Genomic DNA, 15593 nt, shown 5'->3' with positions numbered 1-15593 from the left:
TATAATATTTGCTTATAATTTATATTATTTTAAAAAATTATGGTATAATTTTTTATTTATTAAATGATTATATAAGAAAGAAATATGAATTATTTGGGATGAATATATAAAAAAGAAAAAAGAAAGGATTTGTTTTATGAAATAAAAAATAAATTTAAATTTTAAAAAATAATATAATATAGAAGAGAGAAAAGAATATAAAAAAAATATTCTTTTTTAGTGTAAAAAATAGTGTAATGGGTTGAAGTTAATTTGCACCATTTTCGTGTAAAAAAATGGTGCAAGGTTGGAGATGCAGATGCCCTTAAAGAAAGTAAGCGAGAGAGATTACAAAGAGAGAAAGTTAAGATAGGAGAAGTTATGCCGCCAAAATTGACATATCATTGGGGAGTCAAATTCATGTTGTTTTAATGTGATTTGAAACAGGCTTCTTAGTCTCACCACCTTAACCTTAATCACTAAACCCACACTCCACTTTTTGGTCACATTGATGATATTGACTTTGTTATTAGCAACTTACCCAATTGTTCAATCAATCAACTACATCTATATTATCAGTGATATGAATTCTCTGTTCTCATTCCACTCTATCAAGATCCAATTTGTTAAAGATAATTAAAGAATTTATGATAGTCAGACTATTTTATGCAGATCGTTAACCTACAACGATTCTTTTTATTTGAATTATGAATTAGAAAGCGATTATACTTTGCAAAACCACGCTGGCATAACTAAACATACTCAAAACAAAGACAGCTTTGCAAATTGAAAAGGACAAGTTGGATTAGAAAATGTAAAGTCTGGAATTGTAGACAAGCCTGATGACAATTGTATTGTGACATTTATAAGTTGATATTTTGATACAACATGACCCTATGAAAATGAGGTAAAATTCGAGAAGTGGAAGGGAAAACGTATTATACTATTATTCCTTCCACCTCAAAAGAATGGATGGTACATCAACCACAAGTGTTTGGAACCTACAGAATATTGGAACCAAAATAAATAAAGGTTCTACATATTCAATATCAATGTTTTCCTTTCTTGTATCTGATTTTGGAGGAGAAGAGGTGTTCAGTGTAAATGAATTGGCCTAAGATCAAATAGCCTTTAGTCCAGCCAGCCCCCGAAGCTTCTCACAGAGTACAAAAGTAATCATGGTTTGTGGAGCCAATCTTGCAAATATTGTAAGGCCTCTGAAAATTTTCCAAATTTAAGAAACAATTAAGTAATGAATTAACCAGTAACTTTGTAAAGTCACAGGAACTAAATTACTAACAGCAAAATCAGGCATGTTTCAACTTACCCTTTGTAAAGACCAGAAGGACCTTCAGTGCGAAGTACCTGGAATCGCAAGGTTTCTTGAAACATAAGTTCAAGATCATCCGAGTTTTTTAAGAGTATAATCACAATTCACTAGCATTGCCAAAATTTTCCCAAATGTTTTTCCTAACCCCTACTGCTCTATATATCCTATCCTACGTCCGCACAACCCCTAGATATGGCTTTGCAGTAGCTCATTCCCGATGAGATATTTTACCGTTCAGTTCATCCCCTCTTTAATAAGTTTTTGTTAGGATTTTAACAAAAAGATGGATGAAAGTTGAATAAATTTTATCCCGAATGCAAAACTGAATGCCTAGTGAAGAAGACTTGACTATTAACAAGTACGCTCTATTAAAGTAAAAAAAAAATGAAATAGCTTGCTGAACACAATTGTAGATAAATAACCATAGAAAAGGGTGGAATGAGAGGTTGCGATGTAACAACCTGATATGCACAGTGCAATCCATTTCTATACATTCCGGCACAACTTGATTCTCTCTGCAACATAAGACGGGTTTTAACCATGTCCATTGGTGCTGTCATAAGCGTGCTTACGGTCCCTGCAATTGTACTTGAGCTTCATAATATGCAAAAGAAGTGTTAGCATATAATGGACTGAAAAATGAGGAAAAGTTGAAATATTTATTCTCTTAAAACATAAATTGAAGATGAAAACATTCTTGAAGCACCAGCTCAGATAGGTGGAATAGGAAATTAATCTCCGCATATTAAGCACTAGACCAAAAACTTTCTGAGAAATAAAGGGCTAATAAAAAATAGTCGCTTTTAGTTTCACTGCATCCCAACAACACTCCAACACTTGGACAAGATTACCCGTGTTCGTGCGGTAATATTCTAAAGATTCATGCTTGCGAAATCCTTTAGATAATTTTTAAGAATCAGTTATACTAAATGAAAGATATGGAAGATAAAGATAAAGTAAATGGAGGGAGGCAACTCCTGGATGTTCTATTTAATGCTAATTATATTGTCAAACTCTAAACTCAAACCTTAAAAACATCATTTTAGTCAAAGTGCTCAACTCAATACTGAAATATCATATTCTTGTATTATTTGCTTACACTGTCTTATTACATTGTTGTTGCTATTGTTTCTCTATTGCTCCATTTTATTTTATTTTTACGTTCTTGAGCCGAGGGTCTTTCGGAAACAGCCTCTCTACCTTCATAGGTAGGGGCAAGGTCTGCGTACACACTACCCTCCCCAACCCCACTTGTGGGATTCCACTGGGTTGTTGTTGTTGTTGTTGTCTAAGAAAACGAGCATATTTGAATATAGTCACAGTGATGAAAAGCATGCCTACATGAGATGAAGATGAAATCCTTCCTTCAGGTGAGTGTACTTTATAAGTGCCTGCTTAGATTCATCATAAGTCGCCAACTGAGATGCAGTCAAAGTGGCAGCTCTGGCCATAGCAGGCCCAACCCCCTTCCAGAGAGCTCTTACTCCCTCTTCTGAAGCGATTCTCCTCATTTCATGGATTGGTCCTAAGCTCGATCTTGTGTTCATTTGCAGCCGTACCTGGAAACAAGCATAATAAATGAGGACCGTTCAGCGGAACCAATAAGGCCTTCAGAAGAGAATACCTTCAAGACTTCGACAGGATTGGTCAGTGCAGTGGCTATGGCCCCTGAGAATGCTCCAGATGCAATCTTCACCAAGATATTGGTGGACCCAAAAGCCAATTCACAGAGATATTTAGATGGTTCATATAAGCCTAAACGGAGGCCACCATAAAGAACTGACCTTGTCAGTGCAGGTGCCAATCCCAGATACAAGGACCTCAGCCCTTCACTTTCAACTACTTGAAGAGAAAGCCTTCCCTATAACCAATCAAATGGGACATAATCACTTAAGCAGCAGCTACTGACCCTCATATATGGTTCTAAGCAACAAAAAGGGATAAAAAACCAGAAAGTATAAGCTTCATCTCATACCATTCCGACCAAAGGACCTCTCTGACCAACAAGTTGCATCTGCAGTCTAACTTTTATAACATCTGCACATAATAAGCAAGATCATGCAACTTTATTTAGAAAAAGACCACCTTTCACTACAAGACAACTAAAGTAAGGTTGAGGGAGAGGAATTAGATTATGCATCCATTCCTTCCATATCATTGGGCAGTTTTTGATTTTCCAGTTAAAATTATATAAAGGCTCAAGTACATGGAAGAGTAACAAGATAGCGTGAGAGTTGAGACATTCATGTACTTAATTTTCCAAAGTTGAATGCTTGATCTCATTTCATGCTCTTGAGTAGTATAATCAATAGTGATTATATATGAACTCAGAAGTTTTAGATAGTTATATGAGAAAATAAACAGTGTTTGGAACTATTTTGTTCTTTTTAAAAGGAAAGGTAATTTAGCATGACTGACAACACACTCCAGTAAAACGTAGGACGAGCAACTAAAATATCCCCAAATCTTTTATGAAATTTTGCAACTCAAAAGTCACATCATCGAACGGATTAGTATTTGTTCCTATGAAACACAAGAGTGAGATGATCCAGTCTTGTCTGATTGTAATGAAGGATCTTCTACCCTGACCTTTAACTAAATTGTCCAAGCAAAAACAAAGTGATAGCTAATTCTTAGTCTCATTTTTTCACCATCATAGAAGAATACTAAGCAACATTTTCAGCTAAAGTTTGCTCCTTTAAGCCAGCCCTTTACATCTTAAGCTCAAAGCAACAAAACTGACTTTCAAATTCAATAGAGTGGTAACTGGTATGTGCTAGAATCAATAAATAAGCATTAAAACAGATACTACTAATTCAGTGAAGAAAAAACCTAAAGGATGAGTGATGCCAGTAGCAGCAGCAACAGACATTCCACTGGTACCAAAATGTGACACAACATCAGAGGCTGAAACTCCCCATTTTCGTCTCTCCATTGATCCTGTAAAAGATTAGGAAAAAAAATCAAAATACATTAAGAGAAAAGAATTACTAACTTTTTCCCCGTACTGGATTCTGAAAAAAAATAATCAAAATTTGATGGATAAAGCAACATATTGAATTGGTATATAGAAGAAATGGGGGTTCAATCAAGAACCTGAAGAGAGAGTTTTTCCGGTTGCCGGCGTTGAGTCGCCGGCCATTCTATAATTTTTTTTCTGAAATGGGTCTGCTGCGTTTCTGCTTTTTTTTCTTCTTCTTCTAAATGATTGAATTGAAACGTGAAAGAGCGCTTATTTCAGATTATAACTGAATCTGTTAATGGTGCGCTTTCCAAGAAAGCTCTATTCCTGGTTGGTTGGTATCCTTTGGCCTCCCTCATGCCTATTTAGACCTTATTTTTCCATTATTTAATTCTCTCCATAAATCTGGGTCAAAAAGAGAAAAACAAAAGATTCTCTCAAAAATAAATAGCCCCTGCATTTTCAATTTTCAGCCTGATAATATAAAATCTAGTTAGTATAAAATAGAGGTTCATGCAATAGTCAACATTATAAAGGTTATTAATCACGTGGTCAAATATTTTGTCCCTGCTGTTAACAAAGAAAGACTGACTTGTTGATGTAAATGCTGGGCCGTCAAATAATCAAATTTAATTTAAAGTAAGTTGAATCACAATATGATGGCAATGCACTTCTATATTTTTTTCAGCATGACTAATAGGGGTTTTACTGAGAAATGCTTGATGTGTTGAAATAGATCATGGATAAATTTAGGGGTCTTTTGGTTCAAATACAAGTTCTGAAAGGATTAATTATGTAGAGATTGTATAATCAAAGATCAATAATGTAGGAAATGTAATATAGAGCGGGGATTAGTAATGCACGGATAATTTGTTGTTGGATGTTTGATTTGTTGTACTAAGAAATTAGTTTTGAAGATCACGAGGATGTTTATGTTTAGTTGGTTTAATCCATGTATTGCTAATATAGTATTCTTATTCCACATTATATCCCGTATAAAATAGTACATAGATGCCTAGATAACTTATGCACATATTATTTTATGATGAAAATCAAAATAGTCACCAAATGATGTATAAAACAATGCTGAATTTTACACAATGATCATTCCTCCTAGAAGTCAACCAGACAACGACCGTTCTAGCTCAGTTGCATACCCTGAAGCTTAAAAGCAAGTTACAGGTCAAATAACATCATGCCAGAGGCCAATGCCACTATTGCACTGTGAATCTCAAGCATACACGCTATGCTACATCATCCTTAACATAATGATCCTACATATGAATAAACATCAGATCAGATTGCATGAAGCAAATCAACAGCACCATGTTACTCCTTCATAACACAAACAACAAATTCAAGGCAAATCCCAAAAGGGAAGGTGTCAGCATTATGGTTCTCTACTTGTACAGGAAAAAATACAATCATGTCATCTTTTTTAACCCAGAACCCCTCAGAGAAGTCATGTAGCAGAGACCTTGTCTTTGCTATCAGCAAATCTGAGAAATGAACTTCCTTGTTGATGAACTTGACCTGTAGCGCATCAGTTTCATAAACATAACTTTAACTAAGACATGGAAGATTTGAGGATGCAGATTGCAGCAGTTTAGTGACGAGGTGCAGATGGTCCCCCAAAGGAATAGCGAGATGAGACTGAAGTTGAGGAGTATCTAGGCTCATCCCTAAGATGGTGATATTTTAGGCCGTAGTCTGGTGGAAGTTGAGGAGCATACGGTGGATATGCTCTTTCATTTTCAGTATGAAATCTTCCAGTATCGCCTCTGATGTCAATTGCAGAATAGGGATCCCTTGCAAAAGAGTCTCTGCCTGCCGAAGAGTATGACTCTACAGGTGTTACCACCGTCCTTGGCAGAGAGAGATATCGGTTCACAAGAGAGGCAGTACTCTCGTCATAAGGATTATATGTATCCTTAACATGATTTGGTAAACCATGATTAGTAGGTATAGCTGAAATTACTGTAGTACTACTTTCTACAGCAGGATCAACAGTAACAGGTATTTCACCGCGAGCCCTGAGGCCATAAGTTCGGTACTCCCTTTCGCTTGGAAATAAAGGTTCAGAGTATACAGTTTCTTTCCGTGCTAAAGTTGCATCGCTACTAACACTGGCAGGATTCCTTCGGAGCTGCTCCCTTCCTTGTTCAGAATCATAATGATCCAATTTGCGGTCAACTACTGCAGAAGCAGTAGGCTGCAGATGCTTTGCTGATTGAAGACCATAGCTTCTATATTCTTTCTCAGTGAGGAAACGGGGTTGACTCTCAACCTCTCTAGGCATGACATGGTGGCCTGCAAGCTGCTGCCTTTCATGACTATATGATGAAAAATTCTCACCTGCTTTGCTTCTACTGTATTGCATTCCATATACATGCTCCCTAGAGGGTTCCTCCCTAGGCAAAGGTGCTGCCGATGGTGGCCAAATAACTTGCTCAGACACAGAATGTTTGGAAGTTGGATGTAACCATGGTGCAGGCCTAAACAGTTTTATCAACTGCTCTACCTGCTCAAAGGTGAACACGGGCCACAAAATTGACATCAAATTTTAGGTAGATAACACTCTTTCTCCAAGTACAACTTGTCAGTGAGGGAGGTGTGTTGTTACCTGCTTAGATGTCAACTCAGTCTTGAACTTGTGCGTCCTTTCATCATAATTGTCTTTAATTGCTCTCTTGAACAAATTCTCCGGCAGTGGAAGGCAGTCCCTGTCAATCCTGAAGCGAACCTGTTGGATGACCAATCATCAGTAAATACACCTTAAAGATAAGAATTTGCAATTAAAAAAAAAAGCACAGTTGACCTGGGCTGGAAAATCACCACCAAATGCTGCCGGTTCAAGTTTCATTCCACCAGAAGATGACGCCTCAAAAATACCATACATGAGCTTAAGATCAAAATCAAAGAGAAAAAGCTTGAAGCCGGGTTTGATTCCCATAATAATGTCTTTCTTCATAGCTGAGACACCCATCACATGATATCTAAAACAATCGTCTTTGGTCTTTGCATTGCACATGAAAATCACTCCACCGATACTCTTTTCAGTTTTTCCATCCTTCACATCTACACTCATTTCGCTTGTACTTCTCTTTTCTTTGCTTCTACTGCTTATGTATTGGGGCTTTCTAGCATCTTTTTTATCAAAATTATTTCCTTGGTTCCCATCTTTTGCCGCCTTCTCCTTGTTTCTGGATTGAGATTGTGGAGCGCCCTCAGCTTCTTTCATTTGTGCAGAGTTTAAGTTAGAGGACTTCTTTGCAAGTTTACCTTTAGCCTTTAGTTCCTTGGGGGTTTTATTGTCTCGAGGTACATTTCCAGAACTAGATGTGGCAGCATTATTTCTCTTTTTCTTGTTTTTCTTGGAAGCCATACTCGTCCCTGCTAGTTATTTCCCTAAGAAAAACTATAAGCATGAAAGACAAATTCCTGAAAAGAGGTTTCATAAAACCAGGTATTTCTGCTAGCTACAAGCTAAAGACTGTTGGAACAGAGTGACAGACATAGTTTGTCATAAAATTTCTACAATAAAAGAATAGGTCTATTATGAAAGACATGCAGACCTACAAGGACCTGATTGCTTCTGAATTTACTGACATAGATGATTCATCTACATTCCACAATCATCACTTCATTAGAATCTATCTGCAACTCTATTTTTCATGATAAATAAAAGGATCCTCATATCATTCTACATAATGTAATTCTTTAAGTTGACAGTTGCAGGATCATGGTCTCTCTTTCTCTCTCTTGTGGTATAAGAGTGGTGTACTGGTGTTTGGCCAACTTACGTGTACCTCAACAGTTCTACTAGCCGCATCATCAAATACTACAGGTGAGCCTTAACTCTGTCCATTAAAGATTAGGGAGATGGGATAAAATCAATTGTCGATTAACTTTTTTTGCCTCTAATCGATATGAACCCTAGTCTCCCGTGGTTTTCATTACAACTTCATCAACTACTATGCCACACCCTCGGGTGCAAGACCGTGTTGTCTCTGAACTACCTCCAATGAAAATCACCAAGTTACTGATGGCACTATTGCGGAGGATCCAGGACTCGCCGTCATGACTGTAGCGGGTGTGGGGAATGCTGCGACTGGGGTTCCTCCTATTTGGGAGGGCTAGCTAATTGAGGCAGTTAACGCGTGTGGTGTCACATTTTATTTTGTTTTTGTTTGTAGATTAGGGAAAGTCCATTCCATTCATTTCATTTTATATGACTGTGTTTGACTGGGCACAGAGCTTTAAGAAAAAAAGGAAGACTTTTTGCACATACCAAAAGTATTCTTAAAACTTGTGTCTTAAGCATTCCATGACATTGAGGATAAAATAGGGAGTTTAAAGTTAAAGGTTCTTCAAATATAGAAGGTATCTTTTTAGAAACAGACCAAAAAAGGAAAGAGTGTTATACAAAACGGAATGAGGGAGTAGAAATTATTAGTTATTGCAGAAGTGCAGATTTATCTGATATATCCTAACATTGTTGAAGTCTTTTACGTTAGCAAAAACTTATTAACGTTCGTCAACACTTCATAAAAAAAGAATTTTTTTTTTTGGTGAAGACTCGGACGGAGTTCTAATTCTGTCACATCACGACATAAATATTTCTCCAGTAACCTGATGTGACATTGTGACCAGTCGAGAAGAATCTTTTATTTCATACACACCCAAACTGTTCCATTTCTTTATGTTGCAGTTCCACTTCTACTGAAACATTTCCAACTAACAGGTAAAAAAACTCAAGTCATTATGGGTCAAGTACTAAGAAATTATTATCTAAATAAATGCTTTAGATGATTGGGGTTTTTTTGAGGACAATGACAGAGTGTCTGATAATGAGCAAGGAATATCTTGTCTTTCTGCTAAAACAGGATGAATTGAACACATAAATTTTACCTTATCAAAACAAGGATGAATTGAACATATAATTAATTAGATGTTTTTTATGAATGTCAGCTAAGCATCGCAAGTAAATTGCTAACAGTTGTTCAATTTTTGTATAAATGTCTCTACTTTTTGTATCGTTCTCGTATTGGTGTATGAATCAATAGAAAAAAGTGGCCTAGTTTCTTTCACCTTTTTTAGGAGAGAAGCTCAGAAAACTAGTTTAAGCATAACTAAATGCAGACCATGAGAACTTTGAACCACATAAAATGCAAATTAACTAGTAAGATTCACAAACTATGACAAATCGGAAAAGGAAGCCTCGTTATGCAAAAAGGAGCAGCTACACAAGAAATTACAACAAAATATATAACATAATTTGGATAAAACCGTCTAGAATCATCAGAAAGAAGAATTATGGTTGATGTGCCGGTCAATTTTAACGGAGAAAGAGGGATACTTACCAGTAAAGTTCACCGGCGAAAGAGTGAGGGTCGCACAATCGACTTGGCAGAGACCAAATTGATGTTAGCCTTTTAGGAGGTGGGTTATTGGGCCGAAATCAGTCCGAATTAGGATCCAAATTTGATGTCCTTCTGTTTATTGGGCTTCTGAATTTGGAATCTAGGATGGACCAGTCAAATCCTTTCCTTGCCACTCTAATTTTCTTTAAAAAAATAAATTGTTATTTAATTTGATTGATTATTTCGTAAAAATAAAATAGTTTTTCTGATGGAAAAATTAATTTATTACTTAAGAAATTAGTGGGTCCATACTTACTCTTATTTTTAAGAAATACTTTTGATAATTTAATGGGATATTATTTCGTATATTAATCAAAAATATTGTTTATATTATAAATTATATATATATATATATATGTGTGTGTGTGTGTGTGTTATACTTGTTGTACAATAACAATATCAGTTATGTAAGTTTTCATAAAAATTTAAATAAATGAGTTTGGGATGCTTGAACTGACCATTAGATCCACTTGTTGTTGATAGGCTAAATCAACCCGTATAGATGCTTTTGCAGTTAAAACTATTGGAGTACTACAAATCTTTAAACACGATAATATAGCCCGTCAGCGTTGTATTTCACCAATTTATAGAATCAGTTTACACTTTACAATACGTCAATTGCAAAAGTAAACTGAAAGTTTAAAGATATTTTATGTGGAAGATCAATGTCGGCTTCAAAAAGAAAAATAAAATAAACCCTTTACTTCCTAATTCCTATAGAACAAATAATTGAAATGAAAATGATCTTCCTACCAAACCTAATACAAGCCGGAACCAATTGGCTATGACGATAATAAGTCAATGGCATAATAGGCCAAATATATATACAACCACTTAAACTTGATATAAAATTTTATTTTTGCACCTTATCTTTACCTAATACCTATTGAACACTTCATGTTATTTAAAAAGGGAGTTGAAAGTGCAATTGGAAAAATCTATCATATCATATTATATTAAAAGCGGAAAGCTCCTATCTTCAAAGTTGGATTACGATTTTACCACTGTTGTAAATTAATTTTAAGTAAAATGTAATAAAATATTACACATCTAATAAAATAAATATGAAATAGTAATATTATATTTACATGAAGACTAATCATGTTCAGGAGCATTTAAGTTATTTACTGCATTGAATGTAATCCTAATTAAAAAGGGTGAGCGAATAAGAAGCTCATAAGTCCTATTTTAATGCTCCACATTCACTTCTCCCTAAACATGTGCAACTAATTCTTAGTTAAATATTTAATTTAACCCATTTCACCTCCTAGATTTAACGTAAACTAAAACTTTTTTTTATCAGTAAAGTAAATAAATAAAAAAGGTAATGAAGAAAAGTCATTTTTCTAGGTTTAGAATCAATCTGAATATATATTATATTAGAAAAATTGTTACTCATTTGATTATATGTTTTAATATTATTTATACTTGTATACGGGTAAAATCGGGGATAGAGCATACCTCGATTTCCCGGTGAAGAAAACGGAAGAAGGGCATGGCTGCACGAGGCTGAAATCGAAGCCGGGAACTTTTCGTATCGAGACACACGAAAGAAGAACGATGTGTTCATCACCGGGCGTGATAAAGCAACGCTCCCCGGACCTAAAACAAGTTCTAAAACCTCGGAAAATACGGTAAACGATTACACACGACGGATAAAGGGCCGTGATATTCGTACCTGACAGGATATCACGACGCAGATCTCGCTCGATGTCGGTTACAAATCAGTAATTAATGAGAAAGGAAGATTTTTACCTTTTTTAGACTTGTACTAGGGATGAAACTCTCATACTATATAAAAGGGAGACTTTTGATTTTGAGACACACATTGTAACACGCGAATCAAGGCAATATAAATTCATTTTCTACTTTTTAGCTACTCCAAAAGTTCTTACTTAACTGTTTTGTTCTTCATTCACGATTGGGTTCGAACCAAGGGTCTGATCGAGGGCAAAACTACTGTTCAACCTAGGTTCGGGCTAGGACGTAACATTACAATTGGTTTAATTATTTATTTTGTCTTTAAGTCATTTATCTAATATTCTTGATTATTTGTGTTGAATCACTCCACGTATCCTTAAAACCGCGTACAAATTTAATTATTATCCGCTTTAAGGGTAAATAGTTTGGCGCCCACCGTGGGGCTAAGGATAATAGTGGTGATTTGATACAAATCTCCATAACACACTCTATTTTACGCTTATTCTTTACAGTCAAGTCAGCTTAAAAATGTCAAATTCTCAGTCTGCCCACTTGATCGTTGACGTTGAGTCTGGCCATCATGGCGAAAACGATAATCTGGTGCCTAGTTGGGGTTACATGACCAAATAGTGCCAGCAGTCCGGGTGTTGAACACCACCGGGACGATCCAAAAGACAAAGTTCTACGTGATCAAAGGGGATATGAGGTATAACACTCTATTCAGAAGGCCGTCCCGGGAGGAGTCAAGACGGTCTACGTAGAGTAGCCGGCTGCAAAAGAGATATTCGCAGTCGATGAGGTAATCCCGGTGCCTACAGTTTCGACATCAAGGAATGCAGTGCCGACTAGAAAGGAAAAAATTAAATAGCAATCACTGATGCCGGTCTCGGTAGAACCGGAGGAATGAGGAATAAACGAGGAGGATGATTACAGAGTCCCGAGATCGTTCATAGCTCCTGATGACACTGATGCCACCAAATCAATGGTCGAAGAGTTGGAGCAAGTCATATTAATCGAACACCTACCGGATCAAAAGGTATACCTGGGCACGGGGTTAACCCCCGAGCTCAGAAAAAAACTCATTAATTTTCTTAAAGCTAACATAGATTGTTTCGCTTGGTCCCATCTTGACATGACACGGATCCCACCGGAGGTAACGACTCATAAGTTGAGTTTGGGCCCAAAGTTGCATCCGGTTAAGCAGAAAAGGAGACCGCAGTCCGAGGTCAAGCATGCGTTCATCAAGGACAAGGTATCCAAACTCCTAAAAGAGGGTCCATCCAGGAAGTTAAATACCTGGAACGGTTAGCTAATGTATTGGTATTACCTAAAAAGGGGAATAAGCTAAGAATGTGTGTAGATTATAAAGATCTAAACAAGACACACCCTAAGGATTTTTTCCCTTTGCCTAACATCGATTGGATGATCGATGTGATGATCAGGCATGGGATACTCAACTTTCTAGATGCCTATTCCAGGTACAACCAAATTCGGATGGACCCAAATGATCAATAAAAGACTTCTTTCATCACTAAATTTGGCACCTACTGTTATTATGTAATGCCGTTTGGATTAAAGAACGCCGGTGCCACCTATCAATGCCTAGTAAATCGGATGTTCGAAGAACATATAGGAAAATCAATGAAAGTTTATATTGACGATATGTTAGTCAAGTCCCTGGGAGCAGAATACCATTTGAAATATTTGCAGGAGACCTTTGACGTACTGAAGCAATACAATATGAACCTGAACCCAAAGAAGTGTGCATTCAGGGTCAAGTCGGGAAAATTCCTTGGTTTTATGGTATCCAATCGAGGGATCGAGATCAACCCCGACAAAATCAAAACCATAGAGGACATCACTATGGTGGACAACGTCAAGGCCGTTCAAAGACTGACCGGGCATATATTCGCCCTGGGCCGGTTCATATCGATATCCTCGGACAAAGGCCATCGATTCTTCTCATGTTAAAGAAGAAGAATAACTTTTCCTGGACCCATGAATGCTAGCAAGCTTTGGAAAAACTCAAACGGTACCTATCGAGTCCGCCCATGCTGCACACTCCTAAGGCAGACGAACAACTGTACCTTTACTTGGCAGTTTTCGAGGTGGCGGTAAGTGGAGTCTTAGTCTGGGAGGAAGAAGGTATGAATTTTCTATTTACTATGTTAGTAGAACTCTAGTCGAGGCCGAATTAAGGTATCCTCACTTGGAAAAATTAGCGCTCGCTTTGCTAAGCGCCTCCAGAAAGCTAAAGTCATACTTTCAATGCCACCCCATATGTGTCGTGACCTCTTACCCGCTAAGGAACATCATGCACAAACCTGAGCTCTCGGGCCGATTGGCCAAATGGGCTATCAAAATTAGCGGGTACGATATTGAGTATCGACTCCGAACCGCCACATATCTCAGATTTTGGCAGACTTCGTGGCTGACTTTACACCGGCCTTAACACCCGAAGTCGAAAGGGAATTACTGTTAACCTCGGAGACCACTTCGGGAATCTAGACCCTTTTCACGGACGGTGCCTCGAACGCGAAGGGGTACGTGCTCGACATCGTATTAAAACTGCCTATGGGAAATATAATTAGGCAATCTATTAGAACTGTGAAATTGGCTTACAATGAGGCCGAGTATGAGGCCATGATTGCAGGTATAGAATTGGCTAAAAGCCTTGGGGCCGAGGTGATCGAAGCTAAGTGTGAATCTCTCCTTGTGGTAAATCAAGTTAACAGGACGTTCGAAGTAAAAGAAGAATGGATGCGAAGGTACTTGGATAAATTATAGGTAACCCTGCATCAATTCAGGGAATGGACCCTACAAAACGTACCTCGAGATCAGAACAGCGAGGCCGATGCACTGGCTAACTTAGGGTCATCGGTCGCTACCGTTGAATTTGGTTCGGGAACAATAGTGTAGCTAATGAAGTCGGTGATAGAAGAAGGCCACGCCGAAGTAAACTCAACTAGTTTAACTTGGGATTGGAAGAATAAATACATAGGATACTTGAAGACCGGAAAATTTCATATGGATCCCAAAGAATTGAGAGCCCTGCACCCCAAGGCTGCGAGATTTAGCTTGGTCGAAGGGGCATTGTTCAGGAGAACCTTCGATGGCCCGCTGGCCAGATGCTTGGGACCGGGACAGACCGAATACGCCATGAGAGAAGTTCACGAAGGCACTTGCGGGAACCATTTAGGGGAATAATCTTTGGTTCTGAAACTAATTAGGGCCAGCTATTACTAGACCGAAATGGAGAAAGATGAAAAGGACTTCGTATGGAAATGCGACGACTGCCAAAGATATTCCCCGATGATCTATCAACTACGAGAAATGCTCCACTCGTTCTTGTCCCCATGGCCATTTATGAAGTGGGGAATGGACACCCTCGGTCCCCTACTGTGGGCACACGGTAAAGCTCAATTCATACTATTCATGACCAATTATTTTTCCAAATGGGTCAAGGCTCAAGCATTCGAAAAGGTCTGGGAGAAAGAAGTCATTGACTTCATCTAGGACTACATAATATGTCGATTTGGGATACCAGCTGAGATCGTTTGCGACAATGGAAAATAATTTGTCGGCAGCAAAGTGAATAAATTTTTCGAAGATCACAAGATCAAGAAGATACTACCAATGCCTTATCACCCTAGTGGGAATAGGCATGCATAATAAAAAAACAAGACCATAATTTAAAACCTAAAAAAAGGTTGACCGGTAGGAAAAGGAAATGGAAGGAGATCCTGCCCAAAGTCGTGTGGGCATACCGTACGACTTCAAAATCTAGCACAAAGGCCACCCTGTTTTCCTTGGTCTACGGAGCCGGAGCCTTAATACCAGTTGAGGTGGGAGAACCAAGCCTCAGGTTCTAGTATGCGACCGAAAAGCCAAACGGCGAGGCCATGATCACGAGCCTGGAACTATTGGGTGAAAGGCAGGAGGCTGCCCTGGTCCGGTTGGCCACCCAGAAATAGAGAATAGAAAGGTATTACAACCGAAGAGCCAACCTCCGACACTTTCAAGTCGGGGACTTAGTGTTGAGAAAAGTAACATTACACACCAGAAACCCGAACGAAAGAAACTGGGATCGAACTAGGAAGGTGTGTATCAAGTTGTCAGAATAATCGACAAAGGCTCATATAAACTCAAAGCGGGAAATGGCGTACAACTACCGAACAACTGAAACGTGACACACTTA

The 15593-nt window shown here is 37.8% G+C and overlaps 2 protein-coding genes across 4 annotated transcripts; both read right to left on the bottom strand.

Moving 5' to 3' along the window:
• Window positions 1-819: 819 nt before the first annotated feature.
• Window positions 820-4658, bottom strand: LOC104110401 (uncharacterized). 2 transcript variants are annotated; one of them, XM_009619887.4, is made up of 8 exons: window positions 4406-4650; window positions 4142-4249; window positions 3285-3346; window positions 2934-3170; window positions 2651-2868; window positions 1771-1903; window positions 1307-1344; window positions 820-1196 (listed from the first exon to the last, which is right to left on the bottom strand). In XM_009619887.4, exons 1-8 carry the CDS (start codon window positions 4449-4451, stop codon window positions 1100-1102), a joined length of 939 nt encoding a protein of 312 aa, XP_009618182.1. In that variant the 5' UTR covers window positions 4452-4650; the 3' UTR covers window positions 820-1099. The 2 variants fall into 2 exon arrangements, with proteins under 2 accessions (XP_009618182.1, XP_009618183.1); XM_009619888.4 differs by lacking the exon at window positions 1307-1344 and having other exon boundaries at window positions 4406-4658.
• A 627-nt stretch (window positions 4659-5285) lies between these two features.
• Window positions 5286-9801, bottom strand: LOC104110402 (uncharacterized). 2 transcript variants are annotated; one of them, XM_009619890.4, is made up of 4 exons: window positions 9635-9801; window positions 7090-7679; window positions 6895-7014; window positions 5286-6792 (listed from the first exon to the last, which is right to left on the bottom strand). In XM_009619890.4, the coding sequence occupies exons 2-4, from the start codon at window positions 7654-7656 to the stop codon at window positions 5878-5880; spliced, it is 1602 nt and encodes a 533-aa protein (XP_009618185.1). In that variant the 5' UTR covers window positions 7657-7679; window positions 9635-9801; the 3' UTR covers window positions 5286-5877. The 2 variants fall into 2 exon arrangements, with proteins under 2 accessions (XP_009618185.1, XP_009618184.1); XM_009619889.4 differs by having other exon boundaries at window positions 7090-7689; window positions 9635-9759.
• Window positions 9802-15593: the final 5792 nt, after the last annotated feature.

This window comes from Nicotiana tomentosiformis, chromosome 1, assembly GCF_000390325.3.
Source record: "Nicotiana tomentosiformis chromosome 1, ASM39032v3, whole genome shotgun sequence".
Classification (NCBI taxonomy): domain Eukaryota; kingdom Viridiplantae; phylum Streptophyta; class Magnoliopsida; order Solanales; family Solanaceae; genus Nicotiana; species Nicotiana tomentosiformis.
The sequence above is the reverse complement of the archived record's forward strand: the minus strand, read 5'-3'. Positions and strand labels throughout refer to the sequence as shown.